General features: G+C 29.3%; 1 protein-coding gene across 3 annotated transcripts in view; it reads left to right on the top strand.

Annotated features, from left to right (window-relative positions):
* Window positions 1-17,422, top strand: part of Calx (sodium/calcium exchanger 3) — a 105,950-nt gene that overhangs the window by 74,229 nt on the left and 14,299 nt on the right. For all 3 annotated transcript variants that reach the window (XM_015316378.2, XM_089178123.1, XM_015316377.2), the window contains 3 exons: window positions 9,102-9,260; window positions 13,036-13,207; window positions 16,858-17,231. In XM_015316378.2, the coding sequence (XP_015171864.1) occupies window positions 9,102-9,260; window positions 13,036-13,207; window positions 16,858-17,062 (536 nt within the window). In that variant the 3' untranslated portion in view covers window positions 17,063-17,231. The remainder of the gene's footprint in view (window positions 1-9,101; window positions 9,261-13,035; window positions 13,208-16,857; window positions 17,232-17,422) is intronic.

The raw sequence follows: 17,422 nt of genomic DNA, 5'->3' as shown, positions 1-17,422 counted from the left end.
TCGAAATCCAATTGACTACTTTTTATAAATAAATAGTTTTGAATTTGGAAAGTGTTTTGATTTTAAATAAAGTTTTTTATTTTATAATTCGTCGCAACAATTTAAGAGTGTAGATTGGCACATTTGCGGAATTTTTGCTGCAGTTGCGTTAAATACGTAAGTACCTTTTATTCTATAACCAGGTATAATAATTTTATAATATAATATCAAGGAAATGAAATGACGAAATTAGGATTTGAACTTTTTCATTAATACGAGAATTCACGAATTTTATAATGTCTTACATACTTGTTTATTTATATTGTCATTAAGTATGTACAATGTTTATTTTATCATAGTTTGTTACTTTCATACTCTCACTTACTCTCTCTTTCTCTCTTTTGCTATCTACCATGTACTCATTCTCACATACTATACAAGTTATATTTATAACTTCGGTAAGTCGATCGTTGCGAAGAAGCTTTTGAACGAGATGGCTTTAACCAAGTTATTAAAAAAAAAAATAAATAAATTATAAGAAAAAGAAAAGCACTTTCTACGAGAACATTTTGTTTGTCAACTTTTCAAACGAATTTGATATTTTGTCTTTTCTCTTTTTTTTTTTTTTTGGAGGGTGTGTCTACAAAACAAGAGTAAACATCGTTTTACACGAAATATAATAGAAAGAAAAAAATATATATATATATTATATATAAACGAGATGAATAAAATAATAATTAATATTATCTGTAATTGTAGATGACAAAAGAAAAAAAAAAAAGAAGAAAAAACAAGATCGCTTCTTGTATGTGCAATAAATTATAGTCAATTAATAATGTACATATATATATATATATATATATATATATATAGATAAGATAAAAATACTAAAATGAGTCCTCCTAACACCGACAGGTGGATATTCCAAGTGCTATTAAAATCCTTTCCGTAAAGAGGAGTATACTCTAATACACGTAATATCTACTCACATGTATTTGTGGTATACGATGAAGCTCGTATATCAAGGATGTGTGTCACGTGTAGAACCATAATTTATACAGTGGAATCAGGTCACGATCCATAGACAAAACTGACTAGTCTCCACTACAGCTGCTAGGCATACCTGTAATCGCGGAATACGTACGCCGGATATGGTCATCCTATATACATATATATATGCATATGTATATATATATATAATATATATATATATATTATATACGTACGCTCATAAACGATATGACACGCGTCTCGTCGACATTAATTATACTGGCGTTTTGACCACAAGAATGGGGGAATATACGTTGATCTTTCCCTATGGAATCCTCTCAAAAGGAAGGGGAAAGGGGACAAAGAGCTTGTAAATGAATCTTCGTTTATGTTTTAACGAGATAACTTCATATTTATCTGATAGACGATTTATTAATTGGTCCAATGATTTATGTAATTTTAATTACATACGCGTTCAACATCTTTCGTTTTGTTTTTTAATTTTATTTTGTTTTGTTTTTTTTTTTTTTTTGATTTAGGTAATAATATTTTAATAAAATTAAATATTTGTTAATAATTGTAATATAATATATTTCTCATTTTGAAAGTAATTTATATTTCATATATATATATATATACATTTAAATATTTGCTAATTATTTTTCATAATATATATTTTCATTTGGAAAGATAATCTTAAAAATGCAATGAAAATATTTCCTTGAGTTAATTTTTATTTATTGAAATTTGTTCGTTCTATCACATCTGACATCTTTAATTATTATTATTATACATAAAAATTCAAGTAAACTCTAATATCAGATTATTAAATATTCTTACTTATTGGAATAATTTCATAATTAAAAATATTTGTGTCTTTTCATGTACGAGATTTAATAAAATTCGTAATCATGTTATTGAGTAATCTAATCTATGATTTTTTTTTTTTTTAAACCACGTATACATTTTAATTTTATCTTGTAAAATGATATTTGAAGTAACAATAATAATAATAATAATAAATTTGAAATTTATCCATCTCGAGCATTTGAATATTAAAGTTAGACTTATGTAAGCATACATTCATATATATTTTGTTATGAAACATTCAAAGAGTAATTTATCTCGAATAGTTTGAAAGATAATCTGTTAAACTTGTAGTTGTATTCACAAGCAAGAAGAAACTTACTCGAAAGACTTTATGAAATATTCAGCAAATGTTTAGTAATCGTTGTAGTCCGTTTTATTAGAAAGAAACTGTGAAGAAACTTGTTTTTTTTCTTTTTTTTTTTAATAATTTTGAAATAACAGAATTACGAAGGGGTTTGGGCCCAAAATACGTAGATTATTTTAATAATCAAATAACTGATATATATTTCGTGAATTACTTGGGATTTAATTGAAAAAACAAAAATGTTAATTTTATAAGATTTTATAGTATAATACAAAAAAAAATTAATTATTAGGATGTAAATTATAAATCTTATTTAATTATTTATTATTTTATTATACAATTACGTTGTGTAAAGGATTTAAAAAAATTAAATTCATTGACATTTTGAAATTTAATGGTTCACCTAGAAACTCTCGTTTTTTTTTTTTTTTTTCTATATGATAAATCTTTTTTATTAATTGCAATTTATGGATTATTGTTAATAGAGAAGAAAAATAAAAAGAAAAAGAAAACGAGTATATATATATATATGTATATATACTTTTTTTGCAATTATTAATCTTAATTTATCGAATAAATGAATATGTATTATATAATGTTAGAGGTAGGGAAAATTGTAAGATACGATTTTGCATTAATTTTCCAAAGAGCCAATTATAACTGTATTTACGGTTCGCATTTAACGCTAAACGAGTCGGCACCGACTACGAACCGCTTGTTAACAATCTATTATACATTTACAACCACTCGAAACGAGAAATCGGAAGTAAATAAAACAAGTTTTTAGTGTGCGTGTTCAATGGTAGGATGGTAGCTTATACGAATATGGATTTTAAAATATGTAACATAATTTTTAAATCAAAGAGATTTATTGTCACGTGTTTATAAACTCAATTCGATGCAATTATTTGTTGAAGTTTTTACGAGGAAAAATCTTACGTTTTAATCTTTTTTTTTTCTTCATTGTCAAATCGTGAAACAAAAAAAAAACAAAAAAAAACATAAATTAAAGTAAAAATATATTACTACATAATTCTGGTAAAATAATCATTCTACGACAATAATATGTTCCTTACGAGAATAAAATTAATATCAAATTTAAAAGTTTGTTAATCCATAACAATGTATCAGTGTATAAAAATTTGAAATTTTTCTATTACAATGTAATATCAATTATTTTTAATTAAACTATGCGAACAAAGACGAGTACTACTGTACTTATATAACTTACACACAAATATCTTAACGTTGTTTGTCCGCAATGTATTCCTAAACTACTGAACCGATTTGAATCAAATTTTGCACACTGTGTGCAGTTTCATCCAACTTGAAAGATACAATAGTTTATATCTTAATTTATAATCGCAATATTATTTGTTTATTAACAAAGAGTCATGATTATCTCAGTTAGTTCGATAAGATTCTAAACAGATGGCGGTATAAGGTAATTCGTTGAATTAAAGACGTGTGTATTGGACTGATTGTGAGCTACAGCAACGCGTGCTGGAGCATCCCTAGTAATATATATAAATTCATGCATAGAAGCGTGCGTGTGTGTGTTTATATAGAAGTATATAGTATAATATATAGACATTAATTGATTAGTACCTTTAACGTACCAAGAGCATGAGCTCATTTAGGTCGATTTCAGGGTTCTCTGAATATCGGTGACTTTCATAGGGCTAGCAGAGGTCGTTTGATTTATTGACGAGCCACCACCTCCCTCCTCCCTTTCTCTGTTCATAAAATCATTTCGAGTCTCGATCAGGATGCTCGTGGTTTTGAGTTTGTCCCACGGGTACGTACGTACGTACCTCCTCACCTCCAACCCCCACTCCTTCCCTTCCACCCCTTTCCATTCATAAAACTTTATATCAAAACAACCGGACTCGTCTTCCCCACTCTCCCTAATTTCATTTTTCAATCCTACATATTTTTCTATTAATCCCTTAGCCCGTACTTCTACTACGAGTCTGACTCGTTATATCAATTTTGTAACGAACAACGAATATCACGAGTCACGCTCGTGGAAACAAATGCGGGCCAATATTAAACATTGCATATGATTGAAGCACGGATTTATTTGAATTTAATTTAGTATAATAAAATGAAATACTTTTTTACGGGTTAAAGATTTTTGAAAGAAGGATAAAGAAGGATTAAATGATTTCATTATATATATATATTTTATCGAATAATTATTTTCTATATTCGTTTTAATTTACAAAATAAAATAAATAAAATAATAAGAGATAGATAAAAATGTATTCATCTTATTCATTAGGAATATTTGTAATTTTTGTTTACGTGAAAAATATAGTAATACAAATGGGTGACCTGTTTAACACGTTACCGCAAATGACGGATATAGTCGTCCGATCTTTGTATTTCTAATCACGATCGTCGAATTAAAAATGTGCAGCAACCTGTTAAAATAAAGTAAAGACAACAATTGTATGCCTTTGATTTCAAATAGATGGTAAAAAAGACGTAATTTGTTTGTTGACAGTATTGAATTTTGTGAAGATGGGTTAATATAGAAATTAATCTGTAAAAAAGGTAAAAAAAAAGAAGAAGGATGAGAAGAAGCCACTTTTGTGATAATATATACATATATATATATATATATATATATATATAGGAAAGATTTCTTATCAAGAAAATAGAAATTCAGTATACTACGATACGCCCCATTCCGATCGAAGCGGAATGGTGGGTGGAGTAAAAGGAGTTATAAATACCACGAACTTTAAATGCGCTTTAACGATGTTAAGTTAACGAGCGATACGTCGCGTCGATTTGAGAGAAGAAGAAGAAGAAGAAGAAGAAGAAGAAGAAAAAAAAGAAAAAAGAACAAAATCTTCTTGTTTTCCTTGAACAATCGCAAAATTGATCACTAGTACGACGTACCCTTAATTTTTCTTTTACGATTATTCTTAATTGTTGGTAACGTATTTTTCATAGTTTTCTTTTCTCTTTTTTTCGGACTCTTTGTTAATAAACAAATAATATTGCGATTATAAATTAACTATTCTATCTTTCAAGTTGGATGAAACAGCACACAGTGTGAAATATTTTATTCAAATCGGTTCAGTAGTTTAGGAGTCCATTGCGGACAAACAATGTGACACATAATTTATATATATTAAAATATATATATACATAAAAGTTTAAAGTGTTTGTTTAAATTAATAATTAATTACTACTTTATTTACGAAAGATGTAAAACACATTTTTCATTTCTATCTACATTAATATCATTAACAAGAAACTGATATTATTATCTTCGTTGAAAGAATTAATAAAAAAAAAAACAAAAAAAAGAAGCAAAAAGAAAGATTGACTTTTAATTTTCTGCATTCTCGCTTACTAGTGATTTATTCGTAATGCGTGTAACCTCTTAATCCTAATCTTTCTTTACATAATACGAGACCTTCTTGCAAACGTTACGTGCCACGTAACTAACCGATCGTTATACGATGCGCGTGTACAGAAACGTCACGCTTACTCAACCAAGAGTAAAAAGATAGATAGATAGATAGATAAATAGATAGATCAAGATAGAGAGAGAGAGAGAGAGAGAAATATATTCCTAATATAACATCAATGTGAACACTTAAGGCCTTTTCCTCTTCTATATTTATCGAACATAGTAACCTTCGGTAAAACGATAATCATTTTCTTAAGGGCTGGTAAAAAAGAAAAAGAAAAAGAAAACAAACAAGCACGAAATCTTTGCACAGAAAATGTATGTGTTATTTTTTGAAGTGAAAACTTCTTTAGAATGGGTGTAATTTGAAAAAATGAAACGCGATGATGTTATGGGGAAAAGAAACGGCCTTAAATTCATATAAAATACTAAATATTATTCTAAGAATATGCATAAATTAATTACAATATTAGAGTTAAATTTTTATCATTATTTATAAAAAAAATATTTGATTTGCAAACATTTTGTAAAGTTTTGTATTATTTATTTTCTTAGTAATTATTATAAAAATGTGCGCCTGTATGAATGCAACCCTCCAGACACACTTTGAAAATGTTACTTGCTAGCGCTATCTGTCGGGACGGAATTTTTTTCAGTCCGAAAGATAAGCAACCTGTCATACATATGCGTATAAACAATTTTGACTGGAAAAAAAAATTCCGTCCCAGTAGATGGCACTCGCAAGGAACATTTTTAAAGTGTGTCTGAAGGGTTGCATACGAACAGGCGCGTATTTTTATAATTAATTTAATAATTAAATAGATAATTACAAATTAAAAGTACAAATAATGTTATAATAATATTATATAATAAATTATGCTGGAAACTTGTTTATTTAAAGGTTTCACATCTAATTTGTGTGATATGCACACATGTTTTTTTTTCTTTTCTTAAAAGATCAAAGAGTAATTATGCAAGACAATCTGCTAGAAACGTCTTCTTATTGTACGTATATAGTAAGATGGTAATGACATGACTGTGTTATTACTTATTCTCTTGTAAATGAGGAAACATTTCTCTCTCTCTCTCTCTCTTTCTCTGTATTTCTCTCTATTTCTCTCTTAACACACTCTCTACCTTTTGTAAGTATATAACTCTATGTAAATACGTTGGCAAATAGTATACACAGATTAAACATTTGTATCCATGCATGGGTCATGGAAATGGGGCTGAATAGATTACATTCGGAGAATAAAGCAGAGGTCGACGGTATTATATCGCTAATTAGGATTTATCGATAAACAACGTTTTCTGATCATCGTTAAACCATCATTGGACGTCGAGTCGTTCATTCAAAATCCATACTCTCGTTAATTTATAACGACTAATACGTACGTACGTACATACGTAATAGAACTGAACAGGTTTTTGATTGGAAAAATTAAAAAAGAATTTCTCAACGAAATGTTCATTAAAAAAAAAAAAATAGGGAAAACAAAATTTGAGAGATCAAATCATTCGAAGAAAATTTATTTAATGGAAATTTAATTTCAATATATATATATATATATTGGATTAATCAAAAAGTTTCAAGTTGATTAATAAATATATATTAATATGAGTAGATTTATTTTGCCAATCGATATGAATTTTTTCATGTAACCAAATACTTTTATTATATATATGTAGGAGAGTTTTAAGTGTCGAAGAGTAAACATAGATAAATAGGTAAGCGACGAAGGACTAAAGGAAAAAGGATCCAATGGTCGAAATAAAGAAATACGATGCATGGTCTGTTCTTTGTAAGTTGTTAAGTTGTTAAGAGTCTATGAAAATCTAGATGGTTCTCGAGACGAATGTCTGGAAAATTCGAGAACGATGCAGATGAATATAAGAGGACACAGATTTAAGGAGAAGTCAGTTAGTCAGTTCGGAAGTTAAACAGTATTCGGTTTGTCATCAGTCGTAACAGTCGCAGTTGCATTATAAGTCGTTATCAGTTGTAAGAACACAGTTGCTTATTTAAGTTGTAATCGTAAGATTGTGAAACTATTATTGTACTTTTTCTAATACCTGTTTTAAATATATCTTATTAGTAGGATTAAACTAGGTGTTGATGTTCACCTTGCACCTCTCACCTTAAATAAAATTCCCTACATATATATATATATATATATATATATTTAAACGATTAAAAACCGGTGTTAAAATTTGTGTGATCGTATTAAATGGTACCAAAAGGAGATGAGAAACGTTAGTACACCTTGGCTAGAATGCAAATGGTTGGTGCATTAAAATGAAATGGAGGAGACTCACTTCGAGTGGTATATTCTACGCTTCATCGCAATTATTCTATGGTAAACCGTACCGTGTTTCGTGTTCCTGAACTTAGATGAATGGAATTACCGAATGAGATAAACGACGTATTCTCTATTATCTCAAATGTAACTTAAATTAAAAGTTCTTTGTATATTAAGTTTAACTATTACTGACAAATATATTGACATCCATTATCTCATTATCACTTGTATAAACAGACATACATATATATACATTAGGTGTACATATCTAAACTATCGAAACTAGGAAACAATACACGAAGATTAGAATGATCAAATGTGTCTCATAGTCGTTTAGAAATCTCGTTGAAACAACAGATATCTGTCAATGGAAATATATTCTCAATGCATAAATGTCAATGTATTGCCTATAATCTATACTTCACCTATCCAATTCATCTTCTCATAGATGAATCTAATTTCAACGTATTCAAGATAGGTTCGGTTCGTTTACATTAGTAAATACAGTTATGTTTGGAATAAGCTAATCAAACGACGAAGATATCTGACAGTTCGCCGTGTTGAAGAAACGATGATATACGTAGGTATATACATAATACAATCCTTCATTAGAAACGTTTCTACTAAATATACTTATATACAGTGAGAATAATCACGATGATTATTCAAACAACTACTGTCAATTAAAAACCAATCAATATTTTTCTAAATTCTTATATACCTAAATATATAAACATATTAGGATTATTTATATTGTTAAATTTTATTATAAGGAAATACTTTATTCTTTTAGAGAAATATAATTATTTATAAATTATATGTGTGTGTGTGTGTGAAAATTAGTCTTACTTGATGCATATAAATTATATTTACTTATCTACGTATGAAACCATATATATATATATATATTGCTAATAAATAGATTACCCAGACATTTTACACAATGCCCAAATTTTCTACATTGACCGTAATATAATATACACCTATACATATATAGTACATATTTATGCATTAACACGTTTTCTATGAGAATAAAAAGAGAATTAAATAGTTTTTTGTCTCTCTATATATCTCTATCTAGAAAACTTCGATTCATATTTCTTTGTATATGTATAATAAGAAGATAAAACAAAAAAAGAAAAAAAAGAAAAAAAACAAGAAAAAAAGTTACTTAAGAATTTAACGGCACCCATCGACTAAAGTAGGCACTCGGCTTAATGGCTTTTAGATATCGCCGGCGGTTATCTGTGCTTTGCTGTCAGCATATTTGGAATCGGGGTGGTGACGGCAGTGATCGGTGATATCGCATCCTACTTCGGATGTACTCTAGGTATCAAGGATTCCGTCACCGCGGTAGTCTTCGTTGCTCTTGGCACAAGCATTCCTGGTGAGTACATAATAAATCTCAACTTATGATATATATATTTATTTATTTATTTATTTAATAAGTACAAGTAAACCCTCCCCTATAACACGCTAAGGATAGGTACCTAGAAAAAATACCATGTTATGTGAAATCGTGTTATACAAGGATCCTAAATGTACATTATTCATTCGCGACATTATTTTACATTTTTTTTTAAATTTCAATGTGATAAAATAATAAAAATCTGTTCTCAAGACTGTTTTAAATTAATTTTAATCTTAAATTATTAAATTGTAGATTTTTCGTCATCCTTGAAATTTCAGACTGTTCGCAAATAAATTATATGTGATAAAAATTGTTTAGATAAAAAAATATACCTTTTCTTTTTATTTATATGTTTAAAAAAAAATAATAAAACGTCAATCAATAGATACGTTCTAATCTTTTCAACAAGATCGATAAACGTAAAAGATCAAAATTATTATTGAATTATCGTGTATAATTCATAAACTATTAGTCGAAAGATGAGAAGATGTAATTTTGTATTTCAATTTATATGTCACCGAATTTCAAGTAGAGTCTAACCAATTTCCTAAGGATAATCATCAAATTTACATGATGTTTAGCAACCTCTGTACATGGTAATTCTGATGTCAGATACAAAATATCGATAGATACTGTTATCTCTCTCTCTCTCTCTATCTCTATCTCTCGAACATTTCTAACAGTCAATTAAATTAGAACGAACGAAAAGTTCGTACGTTTTTTATATTAATATTTCCAAAGTAAATTTTACCAAAAATAAAAACAATTCATTATGCAGTTTCCAAATACAATTTCAATACAATAAATACACGAACTTTTGTTTAATCCTAATACCTTACAAACGAGTCGTCTCTCTTATCTTATTTTAATATATATAAATTACGTGTCACGTTGTTTGTCCGCAATGGACTCCTAAACTACTGAACCAATTTGAATAAAATTATGCACACTGTATGCAATTTTATTCAACTTAAAGGATAGAATAGTTTATATCTCAATTTATAATCGCAATATTATTTTATTGCGAATTATGATTTAAAGACGTGTGTATCGGACTAATTGTGAGCCACAGAAACGCGTGGCGGGGCACCCTTAGTATTTCAAATAAATTTTATACTACGCAAGTATATAATAAATAAAAATTCGATTTAAAATAATAATTTACAAACGTTAGAATAAAAAAAGAGAGAGAGAGAGAGAGATTCTCGAGTAGAATAAATTTAATTGAGAGGAAGATTGAAAGGGATATGTTAAGGATTAAAATGTAAAAGAGAGAAAGATGAATAGAGAAAAAGGGGGAAAATGAGATAGATTGATATATAGAAAGAGAGAAAAGGAAAACGAGGTCAATTAAATGCAATTTGATTTTCAATCAAGGTTCAGTGTATCATCGTCTCCATGAACGGACGGTATCTATCCGATAAGAGTTTGAAACTTGAATGCGAAGCCGCGTGTAACCCCCATCGTTAAGCAACGAATTAAATTAAGTTAAAGTAACTTTTGTTTGCGGAACTGAGCACGTTATCGCGATGTGCACGCTTACCAACATCGATTATCCATCGTTAGAAGAACCATCAACCGAGTTTACGTTTAACGAACTTTACGTATTTCAAAGTTGACGTTATTTTTATTTTTTATTTTTGTTGTTGTCTTTTTTTTGTTTTTTTTTACTTTCAATCAAATAAAATTCACACGAAACGTGTGTCAATTTATGTTTCCAATTATAATCGTTTATTTCATATTAGATACTCATTTTAATGATTTCATTTATAAATAAACTATTATAAATATTACTGGATGTTTCGCAATAGTTGAAATCAAGATTATGTTACGTATTACACTGAGATGAAATAGATGATGAAAAAAAAAAAGAAAAATAAAATTCGTAATTTATATTTGACAATGATTTTATCAAACTATGATAACATGCGAAAGAGTAAATAATTTCATTTTAATGAGTGATTCGAAGAATAATAATATAAGATTGAAAGTATTCTATTTGAAATGAGAAATACGTCTTGTATAAAGTTAGAAAAAAAAACTAAAGAAAAGAGTCGACCTTTTTTGTAGATAAAGAAAGGAAAAAAAAAGAAAAAAGAAAAAAGAAAAACAAATACGGGATAGAATATAATCCGATATCATTTTGGGATTCGTTGCACGTAGAATCCGGCATGCTCGTTAATTCAGTGACGTTATCTCGTCAATATCGATGAAAGAATGAAATAAAAACGAATAGGAAGTTGAGCGTTATCGGTCACAGCACTCCTTCTTTTTTCCCCCGATTGTAATAAACTTTGCGAAAAGAAGGCTAGAAAATACGTGTTTAAGCTTTATCAAGATTCTTTTTCCCTCTCTCTCTCTCTCTCTTTCTTTTATCTATTTTTCTAAACTTGCAATTAGGATCGTGATTTGTTTTAGCACTTTCAATTGATAACAATAATCTTGATCAAATAACGATTAATCGATTAGAATGAATATTGAAAATACTCTATCTAAAAAATACATGTGAATAATAATAAATCAAATAAATTATTAATAACATCATGATATTACCAATTAGATCTTAAAATATATTAGCAATGTTATATTTTAATTGTAATTACATTTCTGTTTTGAATGACTGTCTCATTAATCAATGTTTGTTATTTTAATAATATGATAAATTGTTTTTAACACTTTTGTGCAAATAAAATGATACTTTTATTGATACGATACGAAGATAGGAAGCTCGATAAATTGTATAACGTACAGAACATCATTAATGCATTTCTCTGTAATATCAACAAATATTCCACACGATCGTGTAAGATCGAACGTTATATACGTACAGTGTTTGCTCACGTTAATTCTCATCTACAGTGCGAAACTGTCGTTTCACTAATCCTACTAGCCGCTAAACATTTAACAAACATTTGCCCTCTTCATACCTGTGCTCAATGTTTACGTTATCGTGCTAACCGAACCAACTATGGCAAAACATACGTGAAGTTTCACTTTCAAAGATGCGAACAATATACTATATATATATATATATGTTTGTAAATGACTAGCTAGATGATTAGTTTAATATCGAAAGAAAAAATCGTAAGAAAATACGTAACAAATATTGAACAATAAAAGAAAAAGAAAAAATCATAAATGAAAATTAATATTACTTTATCGATCTTTCTCTCTTTCTCTTTAACTTTCGTAACCAACTCTCCTCGATTATTTTCTTTCCTTTTTTCTTTGTTTTAATTTTACAACATCGAGCACCTACTTTTATGCAACCATACGTACAATATGGTAACGATCGCAGCCTACTATACCACCATGCAATTTTACTTATATACCAACGATCGTATCTATAAATCGTTGCCCCTACTTGTATGCAACCACGCATACAATAACGACCCTTGGTACAGATCGTTGCCTATATTCAGGCACAATATATCGAGTTATCTTTAATACTTACTTAGAAGTCAAACAACTGGTATTACAATTAGATATATCTTGATACACGACACGAAGTTTCGTTTCATACGATTAATGCTTGGCAATATAAAAAAATGATTTAACGAGCTTAATACACGAAACTCAAATTCACGTAACGTTAGTTTCTTCTATGGTTAGATTTATCATATGTTAGATCTTTTCTAAAGTATAATATAAAAATAAAGACAAATTTCGCATTTTCGATCCCACGAGAAAACCAATAACTGAGAGAGAGAGAGAGAGAACATTTTGAAAGATTTTGATGAATTTATTTCAGACACGTTCGCGAGTAAGGTTGCTGCCTGCCAGGACAAGTACGCTGATGCGAGCGTAGGAAATGTGACCGGAAGTAACGCGGTAAATGTCTTCCTGGGGATCGGTATTGCGTGGAGCATCGCAGCCATTTACCATGCCTGTCATGGTGAACAATTCAATGTGAAACCCGGCAAGTCAGTATCGAATATATATTTTATTTTCATTATTTTAATATTCATTTTACAATTTAATCATTCGATTCGAATTTTGCAAATTTTATTGTCCTTTTACAAAAAAAAAAAAAAAAATAATAATAATAATAATCCTTCAAAGCTACTTCGTTATTACGAATACTGTTACTTTTATATTACAAAATTGTTCGCGTCGATTTACGAGTCGACAAAAATTAATCGGTATTAAAAAGGGAAGCGTTCGAGTCATTCGTTTGTAAAAATCGATTAACCCTATAACGAAAAATTGTGTAGTATTCGAGTTTTGACCTTAATAGAAACTATTTTGTTTCACTTGAAGTTACGTTTATCAAAAAAAAAAAAAATCTTTTTCATATATATATATATATATTTAATCTTGTAAACTTTTTTAAAAAATAACTCGAATAGTTGAACTCTCGATTACTCATATTAATGAGATTTGTCTACCTTAAGAAAGAAAAAGAAAGACAAAAAAAATTATATTTACTTAATCGTAACAAGCATAATAATTGATCGTGGGGAAAAAGGAAAGAAAACGACTAAAAACTAATCTTTACTTCGCGATAATTGAAAAACAAATAATCCATCTCTCGATTACGTTATTCCATTTGACCTAAAACGAGACAGACTCATTTCTCATTACAAACATCTTGTTACTCTTATCCAAGGATAAAATTGCGGGATAGTCCAAAATAAGATAGAAACTTTAAGTATCATGGAGGAGGAATATAGAGTAATAAACGTATATCGAGATTCTACTAATATTTCCTCTTTTAAATGAAAGATCTCTTATACCCTTTTGATTGAAATCTTAAACGTTTCCTTAAGTCATATCTTGTAACTCGAGAAAAGTAGAGACTTATCTTTCTCATTAAAATTCAAATCATTTTTTGATATATGATATATAAAACTTTCGTTATTTAATAAAAAAAAAATAAAATAAAGGTTTAAGAATTAATTTAGAAATGTGGCAATGAATAACATACTCTTCATATATGCATATAATATTTATGCAAATTTCGTGACAAAGAGAAACGTTAGAAGGATATGTTTATGGTTATTAGCCTATCCTATACATTATACATCATTTGAATTGCGCTCATGGAAGCTGCATCAAGCAAACTATACCTGTGTTGCTGCTGTTACTACTACTATTACTATAGTAGCATGTAAGCACAGATGGCACCGTAATGACTGAAATCGTTTTCGCGAGTGTATATCGATGATAGTTTATATACAAGTTAAATGAAAGATAATACGAAAATAGATTACAACGACGAATTTATTTGTTGATTAATTATTAGTAATATATTAGGTCGAGTTATAAATAATTTCCGTTTTTTATGAGACAAAACATGGAGTTTCTGCGACTGATAAGTACAAGACACCTTTCATGGAGCTTTTTTTTGGAGTTTTTCTATTGAATTTTGCTCCAATACTATCTTTAAAAGGTTCATCAAAGTTAGAAATACGTCCTGCACTCGGTTCATCTTTTAACACGTTCGTCGTCCAGCCCGTTTCGGTTGAGTTTCTCACCAGGCCCAAAATTCGACTATCGGTGTGTCGTAACGTAAAGAAACGATAAGTAGAAATATCAACAATGCAACCCGAGTATTATGGTTATATTATATTATTATATTTTATTATTATTATTAACTGGCATTAGGAACTCGAAAGTTCATTGCCGCAAATACCAAATTCCGCCATTGTTTCCGTCCCTGAGCTCGATCCTTCAATTCGCGGTCTTCGTATCCTAATATTATTATATTTTATTTATCGAAAATAATAAAATATAAAACTATCTTCTATTTACTAAATATAATTTTCTTTGGAAATGGGTAATGTGATAAGTTTTTCCAATTAAAAATACTATAACTTCAACAAGAAGAGTGTCACCGTATACGGTGACGGGGCCCCTAGGGAAGCATGCCCGTATCCGGTAAAAATAGAATCTACATCTCCGAAAAATAGATTCTACATAACCGCATCGGAAGTTACTTAAGACTCGACCTAATTTATATATATATATATATACAGTAGTAGAAACACTTTCTGTTATATTTAAAATCTCATTATCAAAACGATAAAGTAAACGTATTATTGATATTAAATATGGATATATATTAAAAGATAATGTTTAATAATTCAATCGTTTATTTTACAATTAATGATTTAATAATCCGACTAGATCTCTTTTCGTGTTATCCATTTAAATAAAATGTTTACTACAGGCTGATTCACGTAACTTCAATATTTTAAATGAACTTTAAAATGATATTTTCTTTAACAAACTGTAATTAAATATTAAATGATCGTAATGATCAAGATTTTCTTCTTAAGCGGTGAAATTTGTAAATACTTCAATTGAATTTTCAAAAGAACAAATGTAGGTCGAGTTAATAAAAAAAGATTTAACTATTTTGATCTTAAATGAATTGATTGACGATATATTTAACGATAAATTGTTTCGAGTATGAAAACTACGAATGAAAACTATCAAATGAGTAAATTAAAAATTGGAAATATAAATAGAAGTGGCTTTACTTTACCTATATTTCGTACTTATCAATGTTACTCCTGAAAGCACGCAACTTTGGAAAACAATTGATCAATATTTCATTGGACGTATAATTGAAAACTTATTTGAAGTGTGCTAATACGTACATACATACCTAGTGTAGTAGCAACTTAAATGCATACATACATACATACAGAAATAACTGTATACAAACAATACATACAAACTCTGACAAAATCCTAACACAACCTTGACGTAACTTTGGATAACAATTAATCAATATTTCATTGAACGCATAATTGAAAAGTTATTCGAAGTGTGCTAATATGTGGAGGAACACCTTGTGTAGTAACAACTTAAATACATACATACATATATGTATATAAACAATACATACAAACCTTAACGCAACTCTGAAGAAGCCCTAACACAACTTTGGATAACATTTGATCAATATTTAATTGAACGCATAATTGTTAAATTATTCGAAGTATAATACGTGGATCACCTTAAGTAGTAATAACTTAAATACATACATACATACCTATATATATATATCTATAATACATACAAACCTTGATGCAACTTTGGATAACAATTGATCAATATTTCATTGAAGAGATAATCGTAGAGCCATTCGAAGTATAATACGTGAATCAACCTGTGTATTAATAACTTAAATACATACATACATACATACATATATATGAAGCCATTCCACGTCAAATCGATCATTTTTGACCTCAACCCCTTTCGATTTTGCTGAAACTTTTTTATCATTTTTAACTTCATTAATACGTTCACGCCGGCGCGTACCACCAGTGGCCCGCGCTAAACTGTCCCATCGGGCGGCGCGTACCACCGGTGGTCCACCTTGGACCAGGTTTGAAACAAGCAAAAATCACGCGCCGTCAAATGAAGCGCATCTTAGATTCGAGTGCCGTCCCACAGCGCAGACACTGAAAATCGGCGTCGGCGTCAACGTGTCAAAAAAACTTTTTCAAATCTTCTTTGCCTAACCCCCCCAAAAAAATTTATGAATTTGTCGATTTGACGTTTTGAAAATAAAAAAATAAAAAAAGATGGAAATATGTTTGTTTCTTGTTGACATTAGCTTGGCCTTCTCCGTAACGTTGTTCTGTACGGAAGCCTGCTTGGTGATCGTGGTGTTGCTGTTAAGACGGACGAAAAGCATCGGCGGCGAGCTCGGTGGGCCTTTTGTACCGAAAATCATAACTTCCGCATTTCTATTTTCCTTATGGCTATTCTACCTCATCATGTCCACCCTAGAGGCCTATGGCATAATCCAAGGCTTCTAAATTCGCCATCGCATTTAGCGATTGCCAAACGTTGGCCTACCAAAGCTACACGTTTATATTCGATCTTGCAATTCGTTCCTGCCAACAACCCCCTCACCCTACTCCCGATCCCCGATCCCCGACCCCCTCTACCCCCCTGAAGACGTGCGCTCAAGAAAACATTCTATCGGTAATTATATTTTAATCATTCAATTATACGAATTTATTTGATTTCTTTTTTTTACTTTTACTATTTTTTAACTCTTTGGAGCACGGTGGGATTAAAAGTGTCCCCACCTTTTTGATACACCGTAATGCACATTTTTAATGGGACATTTTTAATCCCATCTCGAAATATTATTGTAATAGTTACACATGCTC

Source organism: Polistes dominula, unplaced genomic scaffold (genome assembly GCF_049000335.1).
Source record: "Polistes dominula isolate Pdom_NZ unplaced genomic scaffold, Pdom_raw_medaka contig_77, whole genome shotgun sequence".
Classification (NCBI taxonomy): domain Eukaryota; kingdom Metazoa; phylum Arthropoda; class Insecta; order Hymenoptera; family Vespidae; genus Polistes; species Polistes dominula.
The sequence above is the reverse complement of the archived record's forward strand: the minus strand, read 5'-3'. Positions and strand labels throughout refer to the sequence as shown.